This window comes from Saccostrea echinata, unplaced genomic scaffold, assembly GCF_033153115.1.
Source record: "Saccostrea echinata isolate AGI-Se365-2 ecotype Australia unplaced genomic scaffold, CSIRO_AGI_Sech_v1 ptg000025l, whole genome shotgun sequence".
In the NCBI taxonomy this organism is placed as follows: domain Eukaryota; kingdom Metazoa; phylum Mollusca; class Bivalvia; order Ostreida; family Ostreidae; genus Saccostrea; species Saccostrea echinata.
The window spans coordinates 4,651,469-4,678,293 of NW_026889774.1; the positions used below are offsets into that span (position 1 = coordinate 4,651,469).

Sequence of the window (26,825 nt, forward strand, 5' to 3'; positions counted from 1 at the left end):
CATATGAATGTTCGATTGGTGCTTCATTCAAATGCGTACTGTTAATAAAACCTACATGTAACCTTTACTTGTTGCATGGTTCTACTCTACTAACCATAGACTTCCACTTAATAACGTTTTTGAAAGGACAGTGTTAAAAGATTAACCGTTAGGCCATCACTGTAATTTGAGTAAATGTTCACTTTATAACAGGCTTCTGGGAAAATTACAGTCATTCAATTAAGCAGTCGAGCCATTCAATAAAAAAAGAGAGCCATGCAAAATGTGTGAGTAAAAATTGTTACAAGGTTGCCTCTGTCGTGCATACAGCCCTCCTCAAGCCATGCATGTAACATTATGGAGATAAAATTTGTAATTCGTAATGAATTTAAACAATCTGCATTACAATGCACATATGCATTATGTACCTAAAATCCTTGTAAGGATTTATTCGGTGAAAGGAAAAGATTTTCTTTCCACTTTTTTCCTAAAAACTCTTATATTTTTAAACAGCAGACAGCAAGAACGCTTAATTTTTTTTTATATGAAAGACGTACATGACCAGAAGGGGATTTTTTCCCATAGGGTACTAGTAAATTTAAAGAGTTGGTTACCCTTTCCTCAAAACTTGCCACTATAGATACGCTCATGCGAATCTCGCATCCATGGTACTTGATTCTAACACAGTTTGTTACAATATTGTCGTTTAATAATTATTGAATTAGAAATTCATATAATGAGTACATGACACTTATTATATGAATTTCTAATTCAATAATTAGTAAACGAAAATAATATTTTGTACAGTTCTATATTTTTTTGCACACGCAACTTCAAATGTGCTAATATTGCCAATCATACTTAGAAAAAATTACGTAAATAAGACCGAGAGGCTTTTTTCATAATGCAACATTCGGTTTTTTCTATTGGTAAATTTCTTACATGTAACTAGAAAGGGGAAAGACGATACAATCGTGCATAGACTTGTGTCAATTCTTGGTATACCAAACACCTCTTTTTTTAAAGATATTGGAAAAGATTTTGAGCTAATCACTTTTTGAGCCCCTGATATCGAAGGTCAGAGGCATATTGATATAGTTCTGTGTGTTATTTTTTTCACAATCAAAATCAAAGAGGATTACAATTATGGAAGCTATACTTTTTTATTTATATGTTTTCTTTCTTATACCAGCTAAGAAAATGATCTCGATTTTTCAAATAATTACAACTGCATGTGGAAACTTTATTTATTTTATCAAATGTGATTAACAAATCAAAGAATGTACGTACATGTATCTTTGCTCTTTATAGTGATAGAACATCATTATAGCTTGTTAGGTTTTCCTTTAATGGGGATAAAACATGTAAAGTATAGTATAATCTTTCAATTTTGTCATTTAAACTTTAAAGCTTTTAGAAATGAACACTTCATATCATAAGACTGCGTGATTTAACCCCTATGTATTTGCCTAACAAGAATTTTCCTACCAAAACCATGCAGGTTTTTTCACAGACATCAAATACTAATGAATTTTCACAGAAAAATCATGCGCAGATCTAGAAGGGGACGGGGTCTGGACCCCCCCCCCCCTGGAATTTACAGTGTTATTGAAAGTACATGTATATACTGAAAAAAAAATGACTTTGGAACCCCCATAAACGTGGATCCCAGCACCACTTTCACGAAATAGGTTTTTTCACGACGGAAAAAGGGATTTTAAATAGTTTTTTTGTTTGTTTGTTGTTTTTTGTTTTGTTTGTTTGTTTTTGCTTGTCAAGAAATTTTTTGACTGGGGTGGACCCCCTCCCTCGGTAAATTCCTGGATCCGCGCCTGAAATATTTCTTGAAGATTCTAGTATAAATTTTTGATATTTTTTTTAAATTTTATTTCTCTTATAATTAAATTATTGATGTTTAGATATTATTGATGCTGATGTACAGAGCACGGCAATATTTTCTCATTTATCTTCTATAATTGACGTAATATTTGAAGTACTTAACTAATATTGTGATTTTTCTCCTATCGATGCGATACACTGTACCCATGAAAACAACAGCAAAATGACGTCTCGTGATTTGTAGTCCTGAGCAACATACTTTTATTAATTTATGTGTAAAGCTCGAGAGAACACAAATTAGGACTCAAAATATACTTTATAAAACATCTAGCAAAACAGGCGGTATTCCCGACATCTGTCTACATAGAACAATAGAGAATTTAAAGGTGCATAGACACAGATTTGAAGTTTATATTTTCTCAAATTTTCTGTATAATATCACAACTTATATGTTGCTATAGCATTTCACACGAAAATAAAAGTAAAAACTTATTTAATCTGGAAATTATTGAAACTACGAATTTTGGGAGGCGTTTGATTAACAAATCCTAGCACTTTCACAATTTTTAACTTTATCTTTAATACTTAAGAAAAGTAGCAATTTTGTTGTGTATTAATGAATAATATTACACCTATAATCCAGAAAATTCAGAGTAAAAATGTGCGAATAAACAGGGCACGAGCTCTGTTGTTGTTAATGTTCACGTTTCACCGGGTGTGTTCAATTGTTAAACTCTGCACACACCACTGAGCACGGACTGACAATACTGGTGAGAGGATTTTGCTTTCTACATTTCTACTCTGAAATTTCTGCATTATAGTTTTAATATTTTTCATTAATAAACAACAAAATTGCTACTTTTCTAAAGTACTAAGGATAAAGTTAAAATTTGTGAAAGTGCAAGGATGTGTCTATCAAACGCGTCCAGAAATTCAAAGTTTCAATAACTTCCAGATAAAATAAGATTTTTATCAAATTTTCGTATGAAATGCTATAGCAACGTATAAGTCATGAAATTATACAGAAAATTTGAGTAAATATTAACTTCAAATCTGTGTCTAAGCACCTTTAAGTCGGTTATATATCATAGGTTCACATTGACCCTCCCAGATTTTCTATTTTTAGAAATCCATTTCAACATTTATTTTTAATTTTTCAAACTGAAACATTATTTCATTAAATTCTAATTTTCTATAAATTCATTTATTTCGTTTCAATGTCGGTTTATCCATTTTTCTTAAATTCCTTTGTTGTGTACAGACTCTAGAATTATATTGTGATAAGTATATCTTACATTCTTTTTGACAATTTTCTTTAGAAATCTAAAGAAGTCAATTAGTGTCACACAAATCAAAAGAAGCCGATTCACTCTATCAATTTATTAAACAAACTTAAGGACATACGCAACGTACCTTACCTACTGATAATTTTTCAAGATATTCTTAATTTAAGATTATAGTGCCATCAAATGTTCGTGGACAAAAAATCAGCATGTATTACCAGGGGTTTTGAAAAGATATCAATTGTTGAAATTTTGTGTATAATTTAAAGAAAAATATACAAAAATTACTAAACATATATTGCAGATGTTTTGTTTATCAAAACTTGTTTTAGAAGAAGTGTACAACAGCATATATAGACGATAAAATTTATCACACAGTTCCTTTAAATATTGGAACTCTTCAGCTCCAGGGAAAAAGACAATAAAGTTCAAACTACGTTGCGTATGTCCTTAATTTCGCACATGTGTCATTCCCCTTTTTCATCGATATCGTAGATAAGCCCTTAGGCAAATCGCGCTTTTTGATGGCACCTTTGAGCCCATTGTTCTTCTCACCATTTCAATGCAATTATGTTGACAAGATTAACTCAAGTTCTGGACAGGGGACGCTTTCTTGTATTGTCCGATCACTTTTTCCTCGGACTTCAAGAAATAAACACGTTAAATTCTACTGATGTCTCCTGTCCTATTTTACAGGTAAATTATGTTTTACTTACATATCTTTTTGTCTACATTTGTTACATTTTATAGCTTGTACAATATTATGTGTTTAATTTTCATAATGCAAATGCTTCTGTTAAATGAACATATTATTCGGAAAGTGAGTGTGACTAAAATGGGTAGTAAAACCCTGGCCGGGCCGGGAATTTTGAAACTGAAAACCGGGTTTTCGCTAATTACTGAAAAAATACTGAATTCTTCATCGCGAAACTTACAGATGTAATTTAATACAACAAAATGTGTCTTCGCTGAGGGTTTTAACACCAAATATTATGTTTTTCAATTACTATTAACGATTGTCATTTTCCCGATGACTAAAATGGGTAGTAAGCCCGGTTTAATCATTTTGGTGATTTAAAGCTAATTACACTCAAAAAATGGGATTTCTTTGTGTTTTATCGATGTTTATTAACTTAAAGAACTTAAATATTACAACAATTGCAAAAAATAATGTCGATAATTAAAATAAGCGCCGATTTTTGATACCCGGGACAGTCCAAAACCGGACGCGTTTGCCCGGGACAAACTGGAATATTCCGAAAAATTGCCATCAGATAAACGGGTGCAGAGAATAATGTAGAATTTATTAAAAAAGTAACCTATCCCCCCCCCCCCCAAAAAAAAAAAATAGATAAATCATTAAATGGAGAAAATAAATGAAATATACACAAAAATCCCGACAATTCTCTCTTTTTTAATACTACTGGAGTTATGTATCTTAGTGATTTGACAAGAGAAAGACTGTATGCTACAGCTATAGATTCGTTTCAGGTGATCATTTCCCTGAAATTACATGTATATGTCGGCAGAGCTGGCTTGGAACATGTTAAATTAAGATCATGAAGATAATACCAGTTAAGTTAATAAATTCTACGCAACTGGCTTGGTTCAGGATATTTACTACTCTCATCATTATCTCGGAAATTTAAGGTTCGTCCCGGATAAACGTGTCCGGTTTTCGGTCCCGGATATTTAAAAAATGCATTTATTTTCTACAATCGGAATATATTTATAAAATGGTTAAAATTTTTTGGCAGTTTAAGTTCATTTCGATCTTTCCAATACAAAAAACTGCAATTATGTCAAAAATATTAAGTAAAAAACACCAAAATATGTAAACCGGGTTTACTACCCATTTTAGTTACCGGGAAAATGACAATCGACGATAATCATTGAAAAAAGTAATATTTGGAGTTTAAACTCTCAGCGAAGGCTTATTGTGTTTTATTTAATTAAATCTGTAAGTTTCATGACAAATAAATAAGTATTTTTTCAGTTATTAGCAAAAACCCGGTTTTCAGTTTCAAAATTCCCGGCCCGGTCCGGGTTTTACTACCCATTTTAGTCACACTCTCGGAAAGTTGTCAAATATCATAATTGTTTATTGTGGACTTTGTTTTGTGACAATTTATTGTTTAGAATTTTAGTTTCATTATTTTGCATTACAAATTTGATACAAAAGCATATTGCCATCTACTGAACACAAGTTTTGTATTGTAAATTGTTAAAACGCCTTATTTCGGAAAAGCAATGTTCAGCCATTTTGATTTTCACTCTTACAATTACATCCTGTGCAAAAATGAAACAACAAACATTCGGCTTTCAAAAAGAAACGTTAACTGGCATTCAGTATGCAAGTTTTTCTATTGTAAGTAACTTTTTATTGTTTAATTTGTATTTCACATGCTAATTCAACTTGTATTGCTGATCTCGATTGCAAGATTGTAAGATTTCATTGTTTTACATGCGACCTCAAAGCTCAGTACATGTGCACTTTTCTCGTAATCGTGTAACCAAGTAGTATTATAGTTTTGTAGCATTTTTCATGTAGTTTGTGTAGATTTCGTTGAAGCGTCCTTTATTTGTATGTTTGTTTAAGAATCACCCCCCCCCCTTTTCTAAGCTACCGGAAGTTAAGATCTTTTCACCGGAAGTCATTAAGTGTTAATGTAAACAAAGCCATGTGCTTATGTTTTGGTCTGTATTCATCTGTATGAAATAATATCTCTCAATGCAAAGCGAAGTTCTATTGTTTGAGTAAATTTCCCCATTTAAATTTTATTTCCATTTCATTATTCTAATAAGATTTCATTTGTATCACTCAATATCTGTAAAGTCAATGATGTGCAATTTTGTTTTAATGGTGCCCTTACACATGAAACTATTGTGTCACCACACATCTTATTTTGTTACTTACAGTATACTTTTATATAATACGTCATAGCAATGCTAATTATCTGTAAACAAATGTGTAACTTAATAATTGTTTTAAAGGTGTAATGAGCAGTGAAATTATCTGTGCCACCGCGTGTTTAAATTTTTACAGTGGCATTTGCTAGTATTATTTTGTGATTCAATGATTATCTTATGCACTTTTTCCTCGGACTTCAAGAAATAAACACGTTAAATTCTACTGACGTCTCCTGTCCTATTTTAAAGGTTCAAGCTTTTAATTTATCACGAAATAACACAGTGATATATACCTAAGTAAAAGACAGTCCGGGAGAAGACGGAGGAAGATCATCAACGAAAAATTGATCGGGATTGTTAAGAATGTGATTCAGAGCAACCGACCTCACACAATACACGGAGATTTTGGCTACAACCTAGAACATACTTAACTAGTCTTATATTTTTTAAGCTGGACCAGAAATGTTTTATGGATACTTATGCTGAGTGGACACGGTATATCAAACTACAGTATCAATAACTTAATAAAAGCTGAGAAAATGAAAACTCACATATTCTATAATGCCCATGACGTCGAAAATTTTACTGCGCCGTGACTTCATGATAAAATGTTTAAATCACCCAAAATTGATATCAACTAACAGCATTTTGATATGAAATTTTTATGACCATATCAGTAAGGATTCTTTTTTATTAAGTGTGACTTTTTGATTGATTATGTCATCAATTTTTTTTCTGTGTAACAAGTTGCGTAATACTATATGTAAGCAACATTAGCCGAATTTTTTTTTCGCTTGTGAATATCACCTTTAATATCTATTCCTTTATATAAAGTCACATCATAGTAGGTTTTAGGGAAAGATGGGATCGATAACAATATAAGCAAATAAGTTGAATAAGTCGATTGGAGTTTCAATAAGAAAAGGTCCTTTCGCAAAGTTATTTTTAAAAATCCGTCAGCAAATCAAATTCGTGAATATGCATAAATATGATAGGAATCATTACAAGAAAATAAAAATGTAGCAAAGATGATTTATACAATGAGTTATAACATGAAATCTTCATATCTGATATTATCTACAAAATCGTCAATAGAAACCAAAGCAATTAGCTACCAATTAACTCCTCAGATAGTGAGTAATAACTTTCTGTTTTTTTTCGGCAAAGTTTTTTGAGATGTCATCTCGTATTTCATTAGTTAAATTACTCCTGACCTATTATGTGTTCACAACAATAGTATTATAAAAAGAATTTGAAATTTAAATTAAAGAACAATTTTACAACCAACGAAATAGTGGGTGTCCATATTATTCAAAAGCCTCAATTTCTGTAAGTAATTGTATAGTGCAATCTACATACTATAGACAGAGTAAACGACTTCAAAAATAGTACAATGACGGTAATTGTAAGGCTAATTGGACCAAAGTGTAGAAACCTTATTTTTTACAATGAAAGTTGTGTTATAAGGCGCAATTCTGAACTGATGAAATCGTACATGCTTACATGATGATAAAGCTAATCAGTAAAGTCAATTAACACTTGGTACTTATTGTGTGCTCTAGGAATAATAAACATACATATGCAATTTCTGAACACAGCACAAGTCACAATGTAGTATGATCTCAGGGTCTATGCAAAAATCATAAACAAGATAGATTATTGAAATGAATATGAGATAACCTCATTTAATTGAGTGAATGGCATTAAATAATAAGACTAAGCTAACTAGTTCTTAAGAAAGTCAGCATCAGGAGGAGTTAACTAGTATAGTAACTTCCTCTTCCTCTTTCATCCCTCTCAATTCAAGTGGAAACAAAAAGCAGGTTAACTTACATCATCAATCTACACTAATCATGCCACTTAAAAGAGAGATGCCAGGGGAGGAATGGTTTCTCCAGCCAGGGGCAGGGGGTCTAAAAAACACCAGGCAGCAAAGGTCTGGAACTGAAGGGAGAGATCACCAACTAACCCCCCTCCATGCTCAGGAACCCTCTGGGGATGGGAGTGATGTAGCTCTGGACCTGGAGGATTTCGGGACGGCCAGTATTGGTAATTTTGGAAAATCAGATTTTTCTCTAGATTCAAATCTTTCTAATTTTACTCCTGTGCCAGAACTTAGCATTTTTGACAATGTAGGTCAGCACATGCCTTTATGATTTACATGTGTTATGTTGGAGAAATACTGAACTAGGGCACAAGAGTTTTTAAAATATATGCGAGATATCAGATTAGCTGCCACTAGATCTCAAGGCTGGTTCAAATATGAGGAGCAATATCGTCTCCGCAAAGCTAGCAATCCTGAATCCTCCCTGGATATTATAAGTCAGGAATTTTGGTTTCTGTATGTGACCGGCCAGGGCTCCTTTGAAAGTCAAACTCATGTCAATAACACTAAACAATTTTCAGGTGAGAGCAGCACATCTGCTGCTATCCAGTATTGCTATCATTTCAACCAGGGTAAAAAGTGTAATTTCTTCCCCAGCTGCAGGTTCAAGCACATCTGTAGAAGATGCGGAGGCAAACATCTAGCTTCAAACTGCCTCACCAAGTCAGCTTTATAAATTGGGCAAGACCCCTATCAAATTAGACAGAATTGTTTACCACACACAAATTATCCTGATTATTAATTTTTAAGAGAGGGTGTTCAACATGGCTTTAACTTAAAGTATTCTGGTCCTAGAGCACCCAAGTTTTCAAAACATCTATCAAGTTTAGGCAGACAAAATTCAGTTGCAGAGCAGAAGATATATAAAGAAGTTATATTGGAGAGAGTTGCTGGGCCTTTTATTGAACCAGCTTTTCCAACATTGCAAGTTTCCCCTTAAGGCCTCGTCCCCAAACAAGATGGTGACTACCGCCTTATTTACCATCTATCTTATCCAGTAACTGCTTCAATAAATGATTTTATCGACTCAGAACAGAGCTCTGTTACCTATTCATCTGTAGATGCTGCTGCTACCATTATTGCCAAAGTAGGAAGGGGGCCTATCTTGCAAAGTCAGATATTAAATCAGCTTTTAGGTTGCTACCAGTTAATAGCAATGATTTTGATTTGTTAGGTCTTTACTTTAATGATGCTTTTTTATTATGACAAAATGCTACCATTTGGGTGTAAGATAAGTTGTGCAATCTGGGACAGATTTGCTGGCTTTCTACATTGGATGACACAGTAACGTTCATAAAATTCCTCTATTCTGCATTATCTGGATGACTTTCTGTTCTGCGGTATGGAGCATTCCATAAGCAAACATACCTTGGACACTTTTTTCTTTCCCTGTGCTGTGACCTGGGGGTCCCCATTGCAAATGACAAAACAGTATATCCAACCCAATTTCTTACTTTCTTGGGTGTTGAATTTGATACGGTGAAAATGATCATGGAATTACCATTGGGAAAAATTGACGAAATCAAACAAAAGATCATTGACATTATAAACGTAAAGAAGTTAACACTTAAGCAACTTCAGTCAATACTGGGGCTTTTAAACTTTGCATGTAGAATCACAGCTCCAGGTAGGGCTTTCTGTCGACGTTTAATTGATGCAACAATCGGTCTTAACAAACCAGATCACCACACCAGGGTAACATTGGAAATGAAAGCTGACCTTCAAGTCTGGCTTACCTTCCTTTAATCATTTAATTGCATTTCATTTATTACAGAGGGCATATGGGTCAATAACAACATTCTACAACTTTACACCGACAGTGCCAGTTTGGTATTTATTTTGCAGGCAAGTGGGCATATGCTGAATGGCCCAGTACTTGGTTTGCACAAGGCATAACCCGAGACGTGACTGTTTTAGAGGTTTTCCCAGTCCAAGTTGCTTTTGAATTGTGAAAGTATCAATTTTCCAACTCCAGAATTTTGTTTTACATTGACAATATGGCAGTGGTACATACAGGTCATTAATACATCAACATCAAATTCGCCTAGGGTCATGAAAATCTTAAGTAAACTGGTCCTCACATGTCTCACGTATAATACTTTAATTAAAGCAAGACACATACCAGCCAAGTTAAATTCTATTGCAGATTGTCTCTCTCGTTCACAGTGGGGCAAATTCCTACGGCTAGCACCTACAGCAGATCCATAGCCAACACCAATTCCCAAGAATATTTGGAACATTTAAGAAGTGAGGCAAACAGGATTATCCAGGGTTCCCTATCAGCAAACACATACAAAGCCTATCAAGGAGCCTTTACCAATTTCAAGAAATTCTTGACTAATTGTGGGATTAAATTGGTTTTCCTATCCCTATTGACCACTTGCTCAATTTTATTGCCCACTTGTCCATTGTAGGTACAGCTTACAGAACAGCTGCACTGTACATTAGTGCTCTATCATATATACACTAATTAAGAGGCATCCAAGATAATACTCAATCATTTATTGTCAAAAAAGCCCTGCAGGGTCTCCACAAAAAGCGAGGCATCACTGTAGATCCGCGAAGTCCATTAACTATACAATGTATAGATTTTGCAACGTTTAGTGTCAGCATTGCCATCAGTTTGTAGATCACCCTATGAGGCAATTTTATTTTCCACAGTTTTTTTTTCAATTGCATATCATGGTCTGCTTAGGGCAAGTGAGGTTTTGTCTATCCATAGGTTGCACATCTCGCTTACTACGAGCAAGGTCAGCATACTCATTCCCAGGTCGAAAACTGACCAAACTGGCAAATCAACTACATTGCATATTTCTAAACAACCAAATTCTTATACTTGTCCAGTAATGTGGGTACTGATGTTTTTGCGTCTGCGTCCAAACAGTGGCTCCATTTTATTCTTCATACATATGGATAACAAAAGTGTAACAAGATACCAATTCAATTGCATGCTACAGAAAGCACTTAAGGTATGTCACTCGTGAAATTTGTTATATCAAGGATTTTTTGAGAAGTATATTTTGGATAAATACTCATATAGTATGACTCAAAATCGAAGAGAAAATGGGGGGTCAGTGTGCATCTAACTGAGCTACGGTACAATTAAGTTGACCTTTTTGCACTTAAATTGTAACTCTTTGGTTAATCACTTTAACCGTTATCATATTTTATCAGATGTAACCATGACAATAAACATAATCTTATTTTACGTAAAATAGTTTGAATAATATTTATCATCGAACAAATCATGCAAATTAATGCGCGTAAATAATTGTGTGACCTTTTTGCACTAAAAAAGTCTCATATTTGGGGTATTAAAAATCTAAATAGGCAATAGAATATTTTCTTGTATCAAACTTTTTACGACTTAAGTGCTGATTGGTCAAAAGTATCAAGAAGTTTAAAATAATGAAAGAAAAAGTTGGGGTCAGTGATGTAAATTTTGAAATATTGGTCAAAATATGCGATTTTCTGGCAAAAAACTGTGTAAATTTTATCTCGATTTCCTTAATATATCTTCATTTTTTGGCAAAGTTTGTTGAGCGAAGGTGTAAATTTTGTTATAAAAATATAAATTGAGACTTATATTTAATATTCCAGGCATACCATAACGGAAAATATTCTCTGAGTAAAAGTATGTGAGGCTAAAGTTCCAAGATATTAAATTTAATAAATCTGTACATTTGCAGAATTTTCTGCTAAATATCCTTCCACCACAAGAAATAGTCCCTTATAAATCTTGCTTCTTTATGAATTTTTGAGCAGTTTTTTAATTGAATGTTGAACATTTTACATTGTTTAATTTAAATATGTTATAAAGATTGAATTGTAATAAATAGTTTTTAAGTAAGAGGTTCTGACTGAAATTTTCTAAAAGGCTGACGACTGACATACCTTAAATTTAATGACATTCAGGGACCACTTAGCTTTAGAATAGGTAAAGCCACAGATCTGGCCAAACAAGGGGCTCCAGATTAAGAAATTAAAGCTTTGGGCAGGTTGGAATCAAAAGCTTTTCAAAATTACTTAAGATTATAACGTGATAGAATATTTAAATGGAAAACAGGCTAATTTTGCCAAAAGTATTCCAGGTTTCAAGGCATCTTGGATAGTGGTATCTTAAATACCTTATTGGGCTGGTGAGGAGGCAGGGAGACCAGGTGGAAAGAACCTCAATCTAGGGATTGACATCACTTGAAGGGGAATAAGAGGGCTGAAATGGGAAGACCTTGACTAAGTGTTAACTGATGAACTAAAGCATCAACCGCACCCAGATGTATTGATTATCCATGCAGGGTCAAATGATCTCAACATCTTACAATACTGCACTAAGAATTTCACGTGAAATTCAATGTAGTTTGTATCGTTATAATGTAATGCTTCCAAAAACCTTGCTCATTTGGTCAGCAATGCTTCCCCGTCTTTACTGGCATGGTGCACCTCTAGGCAAAGTTGGGGCTAAGATTGATTTAAAAAGACGCAAGGTTAAAAAGCTATTAGAAAATCTATTACTTCGAAAGTTAATGGGGCTTGTATTGACCATGACAAAAATAGCAATGTTCATTAAAGCAGTTTATTTAGATACGATGGATCTCATTTATCAGAAAGGGGAAATAAGGCTTACTGAAATAATATCCAGGGTGGTTTGGAATTCATTTTAGGGGGAAAGGGCAAAACTTTTCCTTCTCAGTTGTGTGCATGAATTTGTTCTTAGGGGTCAGTCGCGACACCCTGTCATTGGCTTAAAACTGACAAATATTGTTGAGGCAAATTTTAATGGGAGAACCAGTTATTGGCTTAAAACTGTCAAATATTGTTTGGGGCAAATTTTAGTGGAGAACATCATATCCATGTTAGTGGCGGGGTCAAGGGAGAAATCATCCCTGCACAAGCTTAACCTGTTTGTCTCTGCCCATCTGCATCAAAGCATGAGGGGTGTCTCATGGCTGTGTGTTAACATGGAAGTTAAATGCCATTGAGGATATGTGTGGAATAAGTGTAAATTGCTTGGGGTCTGCAGCATTTTAGTGCTCTGACACCCTCTACCTCTATAAAAGGAGGAGAGGCTACGGGCTGGTTGGTGTAAAAGTTCTAAACCAGGTAGCAAGCCAGAGACAGGGTGAAAAAAAATGTGCAGCTTGTGTGCCTAGCCACCATGCGTGTCAGGCATGGGGTTCCATGGCACTCGCATCTAAGCGAGGCCACTAGTTTGCCCGTTTGTTTGTGGTATCCTAGTTGTCTCCCTTGACTCCTACAAAATTTCCGGCCATTTCCATCCAACATTTGGTGTATTGTACTATAATGATATGATTGCCTAGTAAATTTATGAAAGGTTAAAATTGGTGTTGTCAATTCTCAACAGCGGCTGGAAGACAGTACAGTATATCAATATGAAAAGGTAGAGAAAGCAAAGCTATGGTTGGCTGCAATATTTAATTAAAACAAGATGTGTTTATGAAACACTGATGCCTCCGTATGGCAGCTTATGGCGAAGATTAAAGTTTCTCAAATGCAAGTCAAACTCCAGGTCGAGAGATCAAAAATGTTGGTACCCAAAGAAAGGTCTTGTCTCGAGGAATATACCTGTGAAATTTGAAAGCACCCACTGAGACTTTAACCTTGGCCATAACTTTTAAACAGTTGGTGCTTGGGCTTTCAAACTTCATATGTGTATTCCTTGTGACAAGACCTTCCTTTAAATACCCACTACTTTGACCCTTTGACCTTGACCTTGGAGTTTGACCTACTTTTGAAAAACTTTAACCTTGGCCATAACTTTTGAAAAGTTGGTGCTAGGGCTTTCATATTTCACTGCGGTAATCCTTGTTCAAGACCTTTCTTTTGGATACCAACAACTTTGACTTTTGATCATAAAATTTTGCGAAATCGGGTCAAACTCCAAGGTCAAAAGGTAAAAAATGATGGTACCCCAAGAAAGGTCTTGTCACAAGGAATACACATGTGAAATATGAAAGTCATAGCTCCAACCTATTAAAAGTTATGCGCAAGGTTAAAGTTTTTGCGGACAAATAGACAAACAGACGGACAGACAGGGCAAAAACTATATACTCCCGAATCTTCGATACGGGGGCATAATAATGCGATAGTTGATTGATTGTATGTCGTTTTACGTCCCATTCAAGAATTTCCATTCATATAGAGACGTCACCGTATGCCGATGAAGGGCTTCAAATTTAGACCTTTACTCGGCACTCAGGGCCATTGAGCAAATGGCTCTTTATAATGTTCCAACGCCTACCGTGACACGGGGCCTCTATTTTAAGGTCTCATCCGAAAGCCCGTGACTTTCACTTTTAATGCGGGCGCTTGGAAAAGTCACGACCTTTGTTTACGATTTAGGTTTTACGCGGTGCGGTGAACGAGAATCGAATCCGGACCTCCCGATCACGAAGCGAACGTCCTATAACAAGGCTACAATGCCCGGTGAAAATAATACGATAAAAGGAGATTTCTAAGAAATACACTGTATGTCAAAGAGAGTGTATATATTCTGTTAAGTAAAAGGTAATAAATGCTTGCAAGATACTGATTTCCCCAAACCTCCACATTATGTTGACAGGAGAATTTTTACTACAGTTTCCAAAAATTTGCTTCTAGACTTTTAGTTTTTTTTGTTTTTGTTTTTATTTTTATTTTTATTTTTTTTTTTTAAATTTCCCAAATCAACGTTTATTATTTAATTACTGTACTCATTTAATGCACTGTGGATTGTTCAAGCGCATTATACTTAGATTTACACTCCATTCAGAATTTCATTGAACATATGGCGTTGATCAGATATAGGAATTAAGTTGACCAAGGTCTTCAAAATCTCCACAAGTTTTATCGTATCAAGATTCATGACGATTCCAATGAGAAACACCACATATGACCATGTATTCCATCGTAGTGTTTGTTTTTGCGACAAGCGCCACAGTTACTGTTTTCAGGTACGTAAACTTTTTCAACCAACCAAATGGATGCTACATTTATTTTTTTCTCATCAGCAAAATACTTGATGTTCAAGAAAAGGATTTTGTTTATTTTGATAGTATAGACGACCATGGAACTTTCTCTTTCACCCCATTTCAAATAATAGTAGTCAATGTGGATATCAGAAATCTAACATCAGCGGTGGTAGAAGTGATTATAGTAATACTCTATTAGATTAAATTTTTTGTTTAACATAAAGCACTAAATTAAGATTCTACTATTGTCATAAATAGTGGTCAGAAAGTGTCAATTTAGAGTTCGACTGATACATTGAGTAGCCTTAAATAGTATTGAAACGTTTTATTTGTAAAGTATGTCAAGTACAAGCTTATCAGTAATGATCCAATCTTATCTCAGACTTCCTAAAATAAAATTGAAGTCATCATCTTTGTAATGTCACCGATCATTAGATACTGCACATTTTTATAATTAAATGGGTTGTTCATGGATTGTGTTATTGTTTTGAACATATTTTAATGAGTAAATCAAAAGGAAGGAAGGAAAATAGTTCTTACAACTTACTGATTCCTCTCCTTAAATGTGATTTTGTTTTCAAAAAATGTGAATAATTATTAAATGTTCATTTGATGTCTACCTATAGTCAGAATCATGGACATGGGCATAGTGAATTGACGGAAGCACAATATCAGCACCACATACAAGAACTCTGGGCGGCTGGTAACTACGACAACAATGACGTGTTCTCAATGGTGGAACTTCATGACGTATTTGCGCACTACGACACCAACAGTACGTGGTACAAAGTCTATTACATTAAATTTCAATACTTGTTATATTAACAGAAATTGAATTTTCAACAAAATTTTGTAATAAAAATTACCTGATGCTTTAATATGAAATTAGGCTAGTGATCAACAACCCCTGTATTGGTCAAATAATCTCATATAACAAGTTACATTACAGAGGATGGGTCAATAAGCCGTCACGAGTACACAACCTTCATCAGTTCTCAAGCCCCGGATCTGCTAAATTATGCGCATGCGCTCTATGATATCTACGATGCCAACGGTGACCATCATCTGAGGCTTGAAGATCTAAACGCCCTTTACGCCAAAATGGATATAGATGGTATGAGCATTGTTCAATATGATGACGGAATAGATTTAGACATGCCATCACATCTTTTGGTTTCTGATAGAAATACAGAGTCTTTAATTAGAAAAGCATTAGAGATCATTCAAGAGGATAATTGTAGAATCCGAATAGATTAATTATACCCCCTCCTGCTTGAATAGTGGAGGTATATAGTGATGGGGGTGTCCGTCCTTCCGTACGTTCCTCCGTACATCCTTCCGTACGTCCGTAACACTAAGGGGTACCCCTGTCTTATCAGCAGCTTCTCTTATACCACTGAATAAAACTTAATGAGACTTTCAAAGAATCCTTATCACATAGTGTCATTGTGCACCTCTTATTTTAGATTTCGATCAAACAGATATTTGGGGTTTCACATAGCAAAACAGGGACACCGCTATTCTTTCTATAACCTTAATTGGGGGTATCCATCTCTTATCCGCAACTTCTCCTACAACGCTGAATAAAATTTAATGAAACTTTTACTGAATTATTAATTTTGCATCTCCTATTGTATATTCTGATCGGACAGATATTTGATGTTTTACATGCATAGCAAAAATGAACTTTGTCATTATTCTTATACGGGAGCGGGGACATCATTATGTGAGCTCAGTGTTCAGAGTACTTCTAGTTTAAATTGCGTGCATCAATCTTGATTCTCATGTTTTGTTGGTTTTGAAGTTTTCTCTTTATTCGCATATTGTGTTAAAATTCATTAAAATAACAAATAATATATTATTTTTGTTCGGGGGGGGGGGGGTGGATTCATTGTTATTTAAATTTTAATCAAAGTTTTTGCAAGTTACATGTGTAACTGCTGAAAGTATCTTTCATAAGATTTTGCCTAATACATGTACATTTACAATCTTCATTTTTTTTTTGCGAAAAATACGTCGTCTTTAAATTTCACGGAAACATCCAAAATATTTTTTTTTTCTTTCGCTTTGCATGATAAATATAATTTTACTTTACGCTGTTCAAGTATTAAAAATTAAAACAAAAAGCACTCTGTATTGTAATTTCATAGGTGACGGTACCGTAAGCAAGTCCGATTTCTTCGCATTTTGGCACCAGGTTGGTAAAAATGTTCGTTAATATGCTTGTTGTGGGAAAAAACTATAGATTTTATTTCTGTATACCTTTAGTTATCAGTTTCTATCACTCTACTAGAATTGCTTACAAATACATTTCATTATATACCTAAATGATGCATCTCTGCTTAAAAACAAATCAAAAGATAATGGACATACAACAGAATGCTGGATTAAAATTTATAAAGAAAAAATACAGAAATGTGCATTTTGAATTCACTAGGTGGAGGTAAATTAAAACTTTACAACATGATAAAAAGTACATATTTCAATATTAAATGTCATTTTAGACCCTGGTTGCTAATGCTCATCATCATGGACATGGACAACATCTGGTTGGTTAGAAAATGTCAGCTTTGTTATATGATAGAATTCAAGCATTGTTTCTTTCTTTGTCCAATAATTGTTCAAGCATTGTACATTAAAATCTAAAATATGCCTTTATATCATTATTGTTTATTTATGTATGTGCAATTGTACGAGGGCTGTTCAAAACTTATGCAGTCATTGCTATCATATACCCTTACAGACGTCAAATAGCAATGGAATTATTTTGTTAAGAATTCACAACAATTTTAAAATTTGGTAAAATATTTTCATATTACATAAATTTTTATATAAATATTTCTGTTAAGATTTTGAAAAAGGATGCTAAAATCTTACTCATTTATTTTCTGTAATTCGCAAGAAAATTCGACAATTTTTTTCTGCAGTTCTTTTCATTGTTACATGTACGCCATTACTGATTTAAATTTCTTACGTAGTATTTCAAGCACTAAAAGGTATGTTGCAATTTTTTCTCCAGTAAGTTCCTGATGAAAACAACTGTAAAAATTTCAGAAAGTGACTTTACGGAGGACGAAAACTTAACCCTGGTCGTAAAGAACGTGATTAAGAACGAACTTCCTCACACAATTTCAGAAATACCTTCAGAGGGTAGAGTAGAAAAAAACAACTAAAATTAAGACGCGTAACTAGATTTCTTGATTCCAACATTGGTTTGAAATGGTATAAGGATATTTATTATATATGGAATAGACAAAATAAACTGTGTATCTAACATAAATGGAATATTTTGAGCAAATGTGAGCGCGCAAATTTTATGATGACAGTGACGTCTCAGATTTTAAACTAACTGTGCAGTGCCTTCATAATATTTCTTTACTTATCACCAAAATTTGATATCAATTTACATAATTTTCATGATACTATTAGTAAAGATTCTACTATGATGTGTTTTACTTTTTTATCGTCAAATACCTTTTTCTGTGCAAAAATAATAATAAAAAAAAAAATAATGAACAAAAATAATAAAATAATTTAAATGGCGCTCGTATGTGCTGTCAAGTTATCAATAATAGTAACTTATCTTTATTAAATCTTCACATTATCGCCTCTAAAAACATACGTTGTATTCATTTGACTCTCGCAACTGAGTTCAATAGAAGGGCAATTCTCATCAAACCAGCATTCTCACGTAACGAGTTTTTGCCCGCTTTGAAATAACCACAGATTGACAAAAGTATCTAAAAGCCATTGGAATATTGCCACATATCTTTTCACAAATACCAACCATGTTAAAGGCGAGATATGAATTCCCTGCGTATTCTTCATCATATGATATCGCTCGCAAATCTTCAAGCGCGGAATGTTTTTCACTTTCATTCTTCATTTCATGAAAGGATAGAAATCGTAGGAAACGGAGGTAAACAAGTGCTGGGAGAGAGGAAACTTTTGGGGGATGAGAGAAAAATTCATTCTCTATATATAAATGTGATGGAATAACCGGTGCCTCCTTAAAGACCTCAAAGTCACTCAAAAATGCTCTTTGCATTTTCTTTTCAATTGGCATTGGTGCGCTGAGTATGATTTCTGTGTAAGCGTTCAAACGATCGACATTTCGTGAAACCCCATAACCTTTTCTATCGTAAATGGAGAAGGGTTCAATTCTTTCCAAGACGGAACCAGTTAATTCAATGCATTTTTCATATTGTCCGCAAAGATGCTGAAGTGTTGCTAGCGATAAACGTCCTGAAATGACGTCACTTTTAGTTCCTAATAAGGAAAGCTGTTTACATAATCGGATTCCACAGTACATGGTTTTATTGTCCACTGTTTTCACAACGTTGTTATAGAGAATGGTGCCTGTCGCTTTTGCAAGAGGGTAAAAAAGAATTTTCAAAAAAGATTTTTCAATTTGTGAGTATTCGTAACAATTTGCAAAATAAGTTTCGATGTTTTCCAAAATTTCGAAAGCATATCCACTTTGAAGGACATTATACGATATTGTTGATGCAAATCTGAGAGCTGTAATTTCCTTATTTAACTTCACTTCCGTGGATGAAGGCATGGAGATGTCAATACCACCCGTTTTATAAACAAATTTTAAAGTTTTGAGTGACGGTAATTCTAGAACAGAGTAAAATACGTCTGCTTTGATATCACCAAAACATTCCAAAAGACAACCTTTACTACGAGGAGAAATACTAGCTTCGAAAACATTTCTTCCAGGAACGAAATAGTGTGGACAGAAATCGTCTTTAACACAATTTTCAAGCTTGTATATGAAGATTAAAAGGCAAAATTCGAAATTACCACCACTGATGATGTTTGGAAGCCCATTTTCGCAAATCCAATACAGAGTAGTTCGGATCACATAGGATGAAATTATATCTTGGTACCCTGACTGCGGAACAATCTTTTCTTTTGCGAGAATCTTAAGAATTTGGTAAAAATTAAAAATTGCGCTGTCCAGTGATCTTATTAACAGAGTTTCTGCAACTGCAAATGATATTCTCCAATCTAAATCGGGATGTCGTGATGGACCATTAGCCACGGGTTCACAGTAGCAAGCTGTATCCTTTATTTTCGACACCAGAGTTGCAGAGGGCCAACAGCGTGGTCTCTCCCGATTCAACCATTCTTTGGCACATTCAGGCCATGATTTAAACGGTAAAACATAAGCTAAGCTAAGACCATTTGTCCTGATAAAAGAACTCTCTATTTTAGAATTTTTTCTTGATAATCGAAGACACATGTTTATAAACCTTTTACTCGACAAATATTTGACATCGCCCTCTTCAATAAATATATCATTCTTAAACGTTAATCCAGGAAGGGGTTGCAGACGACAAAATCCCCAAGAGCTGGAACTCTCGTCTAGGAGGAAATTTACAATTCCAGGAATGTTACTCTCTCCATTTTGCAAAACTGTTGTGTTTTCAAGGAGGAATGCTTCGTCAGTGTAACCCGCGTTGAAGACAATGCCATCGCCATGGCTCCCTACAGGCTTTCGACTATACGGCTTTGACATGCACAATAAATCGTACCATAGATCTTTAATATCCATCCGTATGCTTCTGCATTCTTTACATTCAAATAGATTTTCACAACCATTGAGAATAAAAGATCCTTTATCCATTCTTAGTATTTTTCCCAAATGTATACGATACAGGGATATTTACTTGTGCTCTAAACATCATCAAATACACGTACTAGATTATATCGCGCTTCTACATGCATTTCCGGTATTTTAGATTGGAAAGACAGTGCTGTTAAAATTACCATTTCTGAATTTCTTCCTTGTAAAGACTAAATATAGTATTTTTAGGAAACAATGAATTGTTTATCACTAACAACTTTTGTAGATTTTTTGTAGATACGAAAATACGTTCTTGTGTAAATGTAGCTAAAAAATTGAATTAATACGTCACTAAATCACCAAAATACTGCTTTGCTCAGGTTAATCCCGGAATTCCCTTTAAAGCATATAAAACAATATTTGAAACACAATGATCGAGGTCCTTGAATATATGATGAAAAATAAAGATATTGTATATGTGTTGTATCTTTTTTGCACGTAACAGCAACTGAAAAGCCCGTTTGCTATTAAGTCACCGTTGTTTCTTACAATTTCTGGGAAAATAAGGCTGATGATTCAGCATCTTAACACACATTGAAAGACATATAAATATATAGTAAAACAAAATAATAATTATTCATAAACTAGTATACATGTACTTAAAAAACAAACGTGGCTATGTCGGTCTATATATTGTGGTCCTCTTAACTAGAACGTTGGTATAACTGGAAAGTGGAAACACGTGCGACTATACCTAGGCTCTTCCAACTGAAACATGGGCATATTTTTTCTATATTGTGACCCTTGTAAAGCTTAATAAAATGAAAGACTGATTGATTGACAGTGAATTATTTAGATTACCGGCGGATCCAGTGAGAGAAGGGATGAGATTCAGGTGGCAGGGTACATAAAACCCCCTTCTGATTTTCAGAGTTTTTGAATTTTTATAGTAAAGTATAACCCACCAACCCCCTACAACACGGACCCCTCGAAAGTTGTTATGAAGAATCATCTATATTTTATAGAAAACGGCCAAAAAAGCGTCAACCAGACCACTCTCCCCATCCCACAAAATAAGATTTACGTATCTGGGAATTGACGATTAACAAGGAAATTGAAAGTAAAGGAAAATTCATTAAAAACAAGAGAGCCATTGGCCACAACGCTCACCTTAGTAACTTTGGCCTTGCTGTTTTTCGCGTGATTTCCTCCTTGTAGTACTTATTGTGGCCCTGCCCTAACCCCAGGGGTCATGATATGAACGATTAGAATCTACACTACCCCAAGGATGCTTCCACATAAATTTCAGCTTTTCTGGCCCAGTGGTTCTTGAGAAGAAGATTTTTAAAGATTTTTACTACATATTTCAATGTTAAACTTGGATTCCCTATTTTGGCCCCGCCCTACCCCTCGGGGGTCATGACTTGAACAATTTAGAATCTACGCTACCCCAGGATGCTTTCACATAAGTTTCAGCTTTTCTGGCCCAGTGGTTCTCGAGAAGATTTTTTAATGACCCCACCCAATTTTTGTCTTTTCTTGATTGTCTCTCCTTTGAAGGAGGCTTGGCCCTTCATTTTAACTCCCCTTTACCAAAGGATGCTTTGTACCAAGTTTGGTTAAAATTGGCCCAGTGGTTCTTGAGAAGAAGATGAAAATGTGAAAAGTTTACAGACGGACGGACGGACGACGGACAATTGGTGATCAGAAAAGCTCACTTGAGCTTTCAGCTCAGGTGAGCTAAAAATTGAAGGATATTTTTTTTTTCAGAGAAATAGAATTATAAACACAACTGTCCAAAAGTGTTTAGAACAATACATTGCATTACATAGAGTTTCAACTGTTGAAAAATCACTTTGGAAAGGCAATTATATTGGTTTCTTATGGAACAAAATGTTTTACATTTTATAAACCAATACCGATAAAAATGAAAGCTTGCCTCATAATAATATTGATAAATTATGACAAGAAATGGTAATAAAATAAACATATCTCACTAATAACCCTCGGACACCAGATTTGCTGCATTTTTGACATCGCTTGATAACATCTAACCTACATATGGCGATCAAAGGAAGGCTGCAAGATTTTAATTTATCAAATTAATAATCTGATAATTCCTTACTTCATAAAAATCATCGAAACATTTTCTATAGAAATCTTCGCAGAAATAATAAAGTTTATTGCTTTTCAAGTTCCATAATTATATCCAGTTGCAAAAAATTGAAACTACATATTTAAAAATCAGCCGTCCGTTTTTACTACATGTTTTATTATTATTATCATCTTTCAAATTATTACTGTCACATATTGACTCTCGAGTTCAGAAGGAGAGCAATTCTCAATAAACCAGTATTTTTGTGGTATAAAATATTGGCCCGTTTTAAACTTAATGCAGCCTGGCCAAAATATTTAATAGCCATTTGGATATTTCCACTCATCATTTCACAAATGCCGATCATGTTGGAGGCGATATATAAATTTCCTCCATGTTCATCGTCATAGGATATAGTCCGCAAGACTAAAAGGCTGGAACGCATTTCACTTTCATTGTTCATCTCGTGGAATGACAGAAAGCGTAGGAAATGGATATAAACTAATGCTGGAAGAAAAGATGATGCTGGCGGATCAAGGAAAAATTCAATTTCTAAACATAAATGTGATGGAATGACAGGTCCCTCTTTAAAGATCTCAAAGTCATTCAAAAATGCTCTTTGCATTTTTTTGTTGAGAGGTATTGATGCGTTAAGGATAACTTCGGAATAAGCCTCCAAACGACCGTCACCCTGTATTATACCATAATCTTTTCTGTTGTAAACAGTGAAAGGTTGAATTCCTCTCAAAACGGAGTCCGTTAAACCAATGCATAATTTATATTGTCCACAAAGATAATGGAACGTTGCTAGTGACAAACGTCCGGAAATGACGTCACATTTGGTGCCAAGTATTGAAAGTCTTTTGCTTAATCGAAGTCCACAGTACATAGATTTGTTATGGGATATCTTAACAACGCTATTGTAGAGAATGGTACCAGTTGCTTTTGCAAGAGGATAATATAGAACTTTCAGAAAAGCTAATTGCATTTCCGAGAATTTCTGCGAGTTTGCAGCAAACGTTGTTTCCATGTTTTCCAAAATTTCAAAAGCATATCTGCTATGAAGGACACAGTAAGAGATTCCTGAGGCGTAATTGAATACTGAAATTTCCTTCCATAACTTAATGTCCTCAAGAGAAGGCAAGGTTATAACAGTTCCTTCTTCGTGGGCCAATTTCAGTCTTTCAAATGACGGTAATTCTAAAACAGCTGAAAATATATCACTTTTAATGTCACTTAAACATTCCAAAAGGCAAGCCTTACTATGAGGCGAAACAGAAGCTTCGAAAATATTTCTTTCGGGAATAAAATAATGTGGACAGAAATCGTCTTTAATCCATTTCTCAAGTTGATTGATAAAGAAAAGCAGACAAAATTCAAAATTACTTTCGCTGATAATATTTGGAAGCCCGTTTTCGCAAACCCAGTAAAGCGTAGTTCGGATCACATAAGACGAAACTATATTTTGGCACCCAATCTCTGTATTGATCTTTTCTCTGGCAAGAATCTTTAAGATTTGATACAATTTAAAAATCGTGTCACCCATTGATCTAATCAACAGAGTCTCTGCTACTGCAAATGAAATTCTCCATTCCAAGTTTGGATGTAATGATTGCCCATTTTCTATGGGTTCACAGTAGCAAGTTGTATCCTTAATTTTCGATACCAGAGCTGCTGAAGGCCAGCACCGTGGTCTCTCTCGATACAACCATTCCTCTGCACAGTCTGGCCATGTTTTAAATGGTAAACAGTAATCAAGTCTCAAAGCATTAGTCACAATAAATGGACTCTCGGCACTAGAATTTCTCCTTGAAAGTTCAAGACACATGTGGATAAATTTTTCACTCGATAAGAATTTGACACCATTTTCTTCAGTATATATATTATTCTGAAAGTTTAATCCAGGAAGGAGCTGCAGGCGACAAAATCCCGGAGAACTGTTGGTTTCTTTTGCCAGAAAATTAACAATCCCGGTGACCTTAGATTCGCCATTTTGCAAAACTATTGTGTTTTCAAGAAGAAATGCTTCATCATTTTGTCCAGCATTAAAGACGATGCCATCACCATGACTCCCTATGGGTACTCGTTTGTATGGCTTTGTCATGCATAATAAATCGTACCATAGATCATTAATCTCCCTTCGTATGTCAATACATTCTTTATATTCGAAAAGACTTTCACATCCGTTTAAAATAAAAGATATTTTTTCCATGATTTTTTTCCGTATACAGATGTACCTAGGTAAAAATTGAATTTACCATGGTAGGAATAAAATAATAAAGCGTTTTACCTGGGTATTTTCATCTGCTAAAAATAACTTTGAAAATCTTGTGAACTTTAAATCATTAAACTATGCCAAGGATTTATGCTTGATGAACAATGCTGCTTTATAATTTTTTTTAAATTATTTAACGTTTCTTGTAAGAATTCTTGAAAATACAGTACAATAGTCAAACTATAACAATGAAATAAGTATCCTGTATATAACACCATATAAGGTATATATATAAGGTTTCGTTTCTTATGCTTTTAAGCAGAAGGATGTGTATGTCATTTATCTATTGATTTGGATCGTAGAACATTCGTAAGAACAAAGTGTCAAAGGTGATTTTTTTTTTCAACAATACAAGTCTAAGATGATGAAATATAGTCATGGCCGTAGGAACCGGGGAGGGGGCATAGGGGGTCGTGTCCCCTCCCAATAATTTTGCCGATATATATAGTATACTATAGAAAACATAGCTACTTTATGCTTATGTCCCCTCTTTGAAAGCGTCTGACTTTTTTTTTATTTGTCAAGGAATTTTTGCTTGGAAGTGCCCCCCCCCCCTCAAAAAAAAAAAAACAACAAAAAACAAAAACAAAAAAAAACTGAGAATGGTTGGTTGTGCCCCCAACTAAAATTGCTTCCTACAGACTTGATAGTTATCAAATACTCAGTATATGGGACATTTCTTAAAGCAAGTCCAAAAACATTGAGTTCATTACATCTACTTGGTGCTTCAGGAAAACAAATGAATTCTGTTTTCTTAATACATTAAAATAAACTAAACAACTTCTAGTTTATTTGGTTCCAAAAGGAAAGAAAGTGGTTTCTTTACACTTACAAACACTCTTCTGGCATGTCTGTTACTTTTCTCTTCTCTTTCCTAACTTAAATGAATATTTTTCTTCTTAAATCTTCTTAATTCGTGTGTATTACTGAAGAAAAGAGTATCTTAATACTCGGTAGATCTCTTCACACCTGTCAAGGCAGAAAAGAGCAGCTATTTCTTTCATAATAAGAATATTTTAGTCTTTATTAGATGTTTTTATTTAAGAAAGGGTGATTATTTTTTTTAAATATGAATAGTAAAATCATTTTGCCACATTTTGATGATTTCTCAAAGTACTAAGTACATGTCACTGATCCCGCGAGCTAGGAATTTTATTTTTACAAAAGTCAAAATTTTCACCGATTAATGTGCTTTTAAACTGCAATTCTCAAAACCCTGTGTGTGAAGATTGTTAACTGGCTGGTACATTGTTTTCATGATTAGTTCGACAAATCTTAATAGGGCTGGGACACAGATTTGGAACTCATATTTTCTAAAATTTTCTAATATCATGACTTATATGCTAAAGGAGCATTTCACACCAAAATATATTAAAAGCGTGTTTAGAAACTTCCTCTATCTGGAAATTTTTCAAAAATATGAATTTCGGGACGCGTTTGGTAGACATATCCTTGCACTTTTACAAAGTAAACTTTATCCGTAATTCTTCAGAAAAGTAGAAATTTTGTTGTGTATTAATGAAAAATATGAAAACTTTCATCCAGAAAGTTCAGAGTAGAAATGTGAGGAAGCAAAACCAACTCACCAGTATTGTCAGTCCGTGCTCAGTGATGTGTGCAGACTAAAGAAATTGAAAACACCCGGTAAAACGTAAACACTAACCATAACAGAGCTCGTGCTCTGTTTCCAAACCAGGTTATGAAGAATGTATGTTCAAATCATTGAACTGAAGTTATTTTTTGAAAAAAAAATGGACATTTTAAAAAATTGTAAACAATGCATATGTGCCCAGGCCCCATTAAGAAATACTTCCCTCAATAAAGTAAACCAGGAACCTATATACAAGTATATAGGTCAATGAGTAAACTTACTAAACCTATTTGTTGACCATGTCTAAAGTATCATGTAGAATTTAACTAATTATTAAGAAAGCCGTTATAAATAAAAAATAAAAACACATGTACTTGTATAAATATATCTATATGGACGCATCCTTCTTTAAGAGATATGACTCT

General features: G+C 34.2%; 3 protein-coding genes and 1 pseudogene across 3 annotated transcripts; 2 read left to right on the forward strand and 2 right to left on the reverse strand.

The window, feature by feature from the left end:
• The first annotated feature begins 7,896 nt into the window (after positions 1 to 7,896).
• Positions 7,897 to 11,934, forward strand: LOC133192506 (uncharacterized; annotated as a pseudogene).
• A 2,856-nt stretch (positions 11,935 to 14,790) lies between these two features.
• Positions 14,791 to 17,475, forward strand: LOC133192818 (uncharacterized). Its single transcript, XM_061328826.1, has 5 exons — positions 14,791 to 14,846; positions 15,491 to 15,639; positions 15,814 to 15,978; positions 17,015 to 17,061; positions 17,369 to 17,475. Exons 1-5 carry the CDS (start codon positions 14,791 to 14,793, stop codon positions 17,420 to 17,422), a joined length of 471 nt encoding a protein of 156 aa, XP_061184810.1. The 3' UTR covers positions 17,423 to 17,475.
• A 1,062-nt stretch (positions 17,476 to 18,537) lies between these two features.
• On the reverse strand, positions 18,538 to 20,499 carry LOC133192819 (uncharacterized). Its single transcript, XM_061328827.1, has one exon. The coding sequence runs from the start codon at positions 20,497 to 20,499 to the stop codon at positions 18,538 to 18,540; it is 1,962 nt and encodes a 653-aa protein (XP_061184811.1).
• Positions 20,500 to 22,742: 2,243 nt separating this feature from the next.
• LOC133192820 (uncharacterized) lies at positions 22,743 to 24,638 on the reverse strand. Its single transcript, XM_061328828.1, has one exon. The coding sequence runs from the start codon at positions 24,636 to 24,638 to the stop codon at positions 22,743 to 22,745; it is 1,896 nt and encodes a 631-aa protein (XP_061184812.1).
• Positions 24,639 to 26,825: the final 2,187 nt, after the last annotated feature.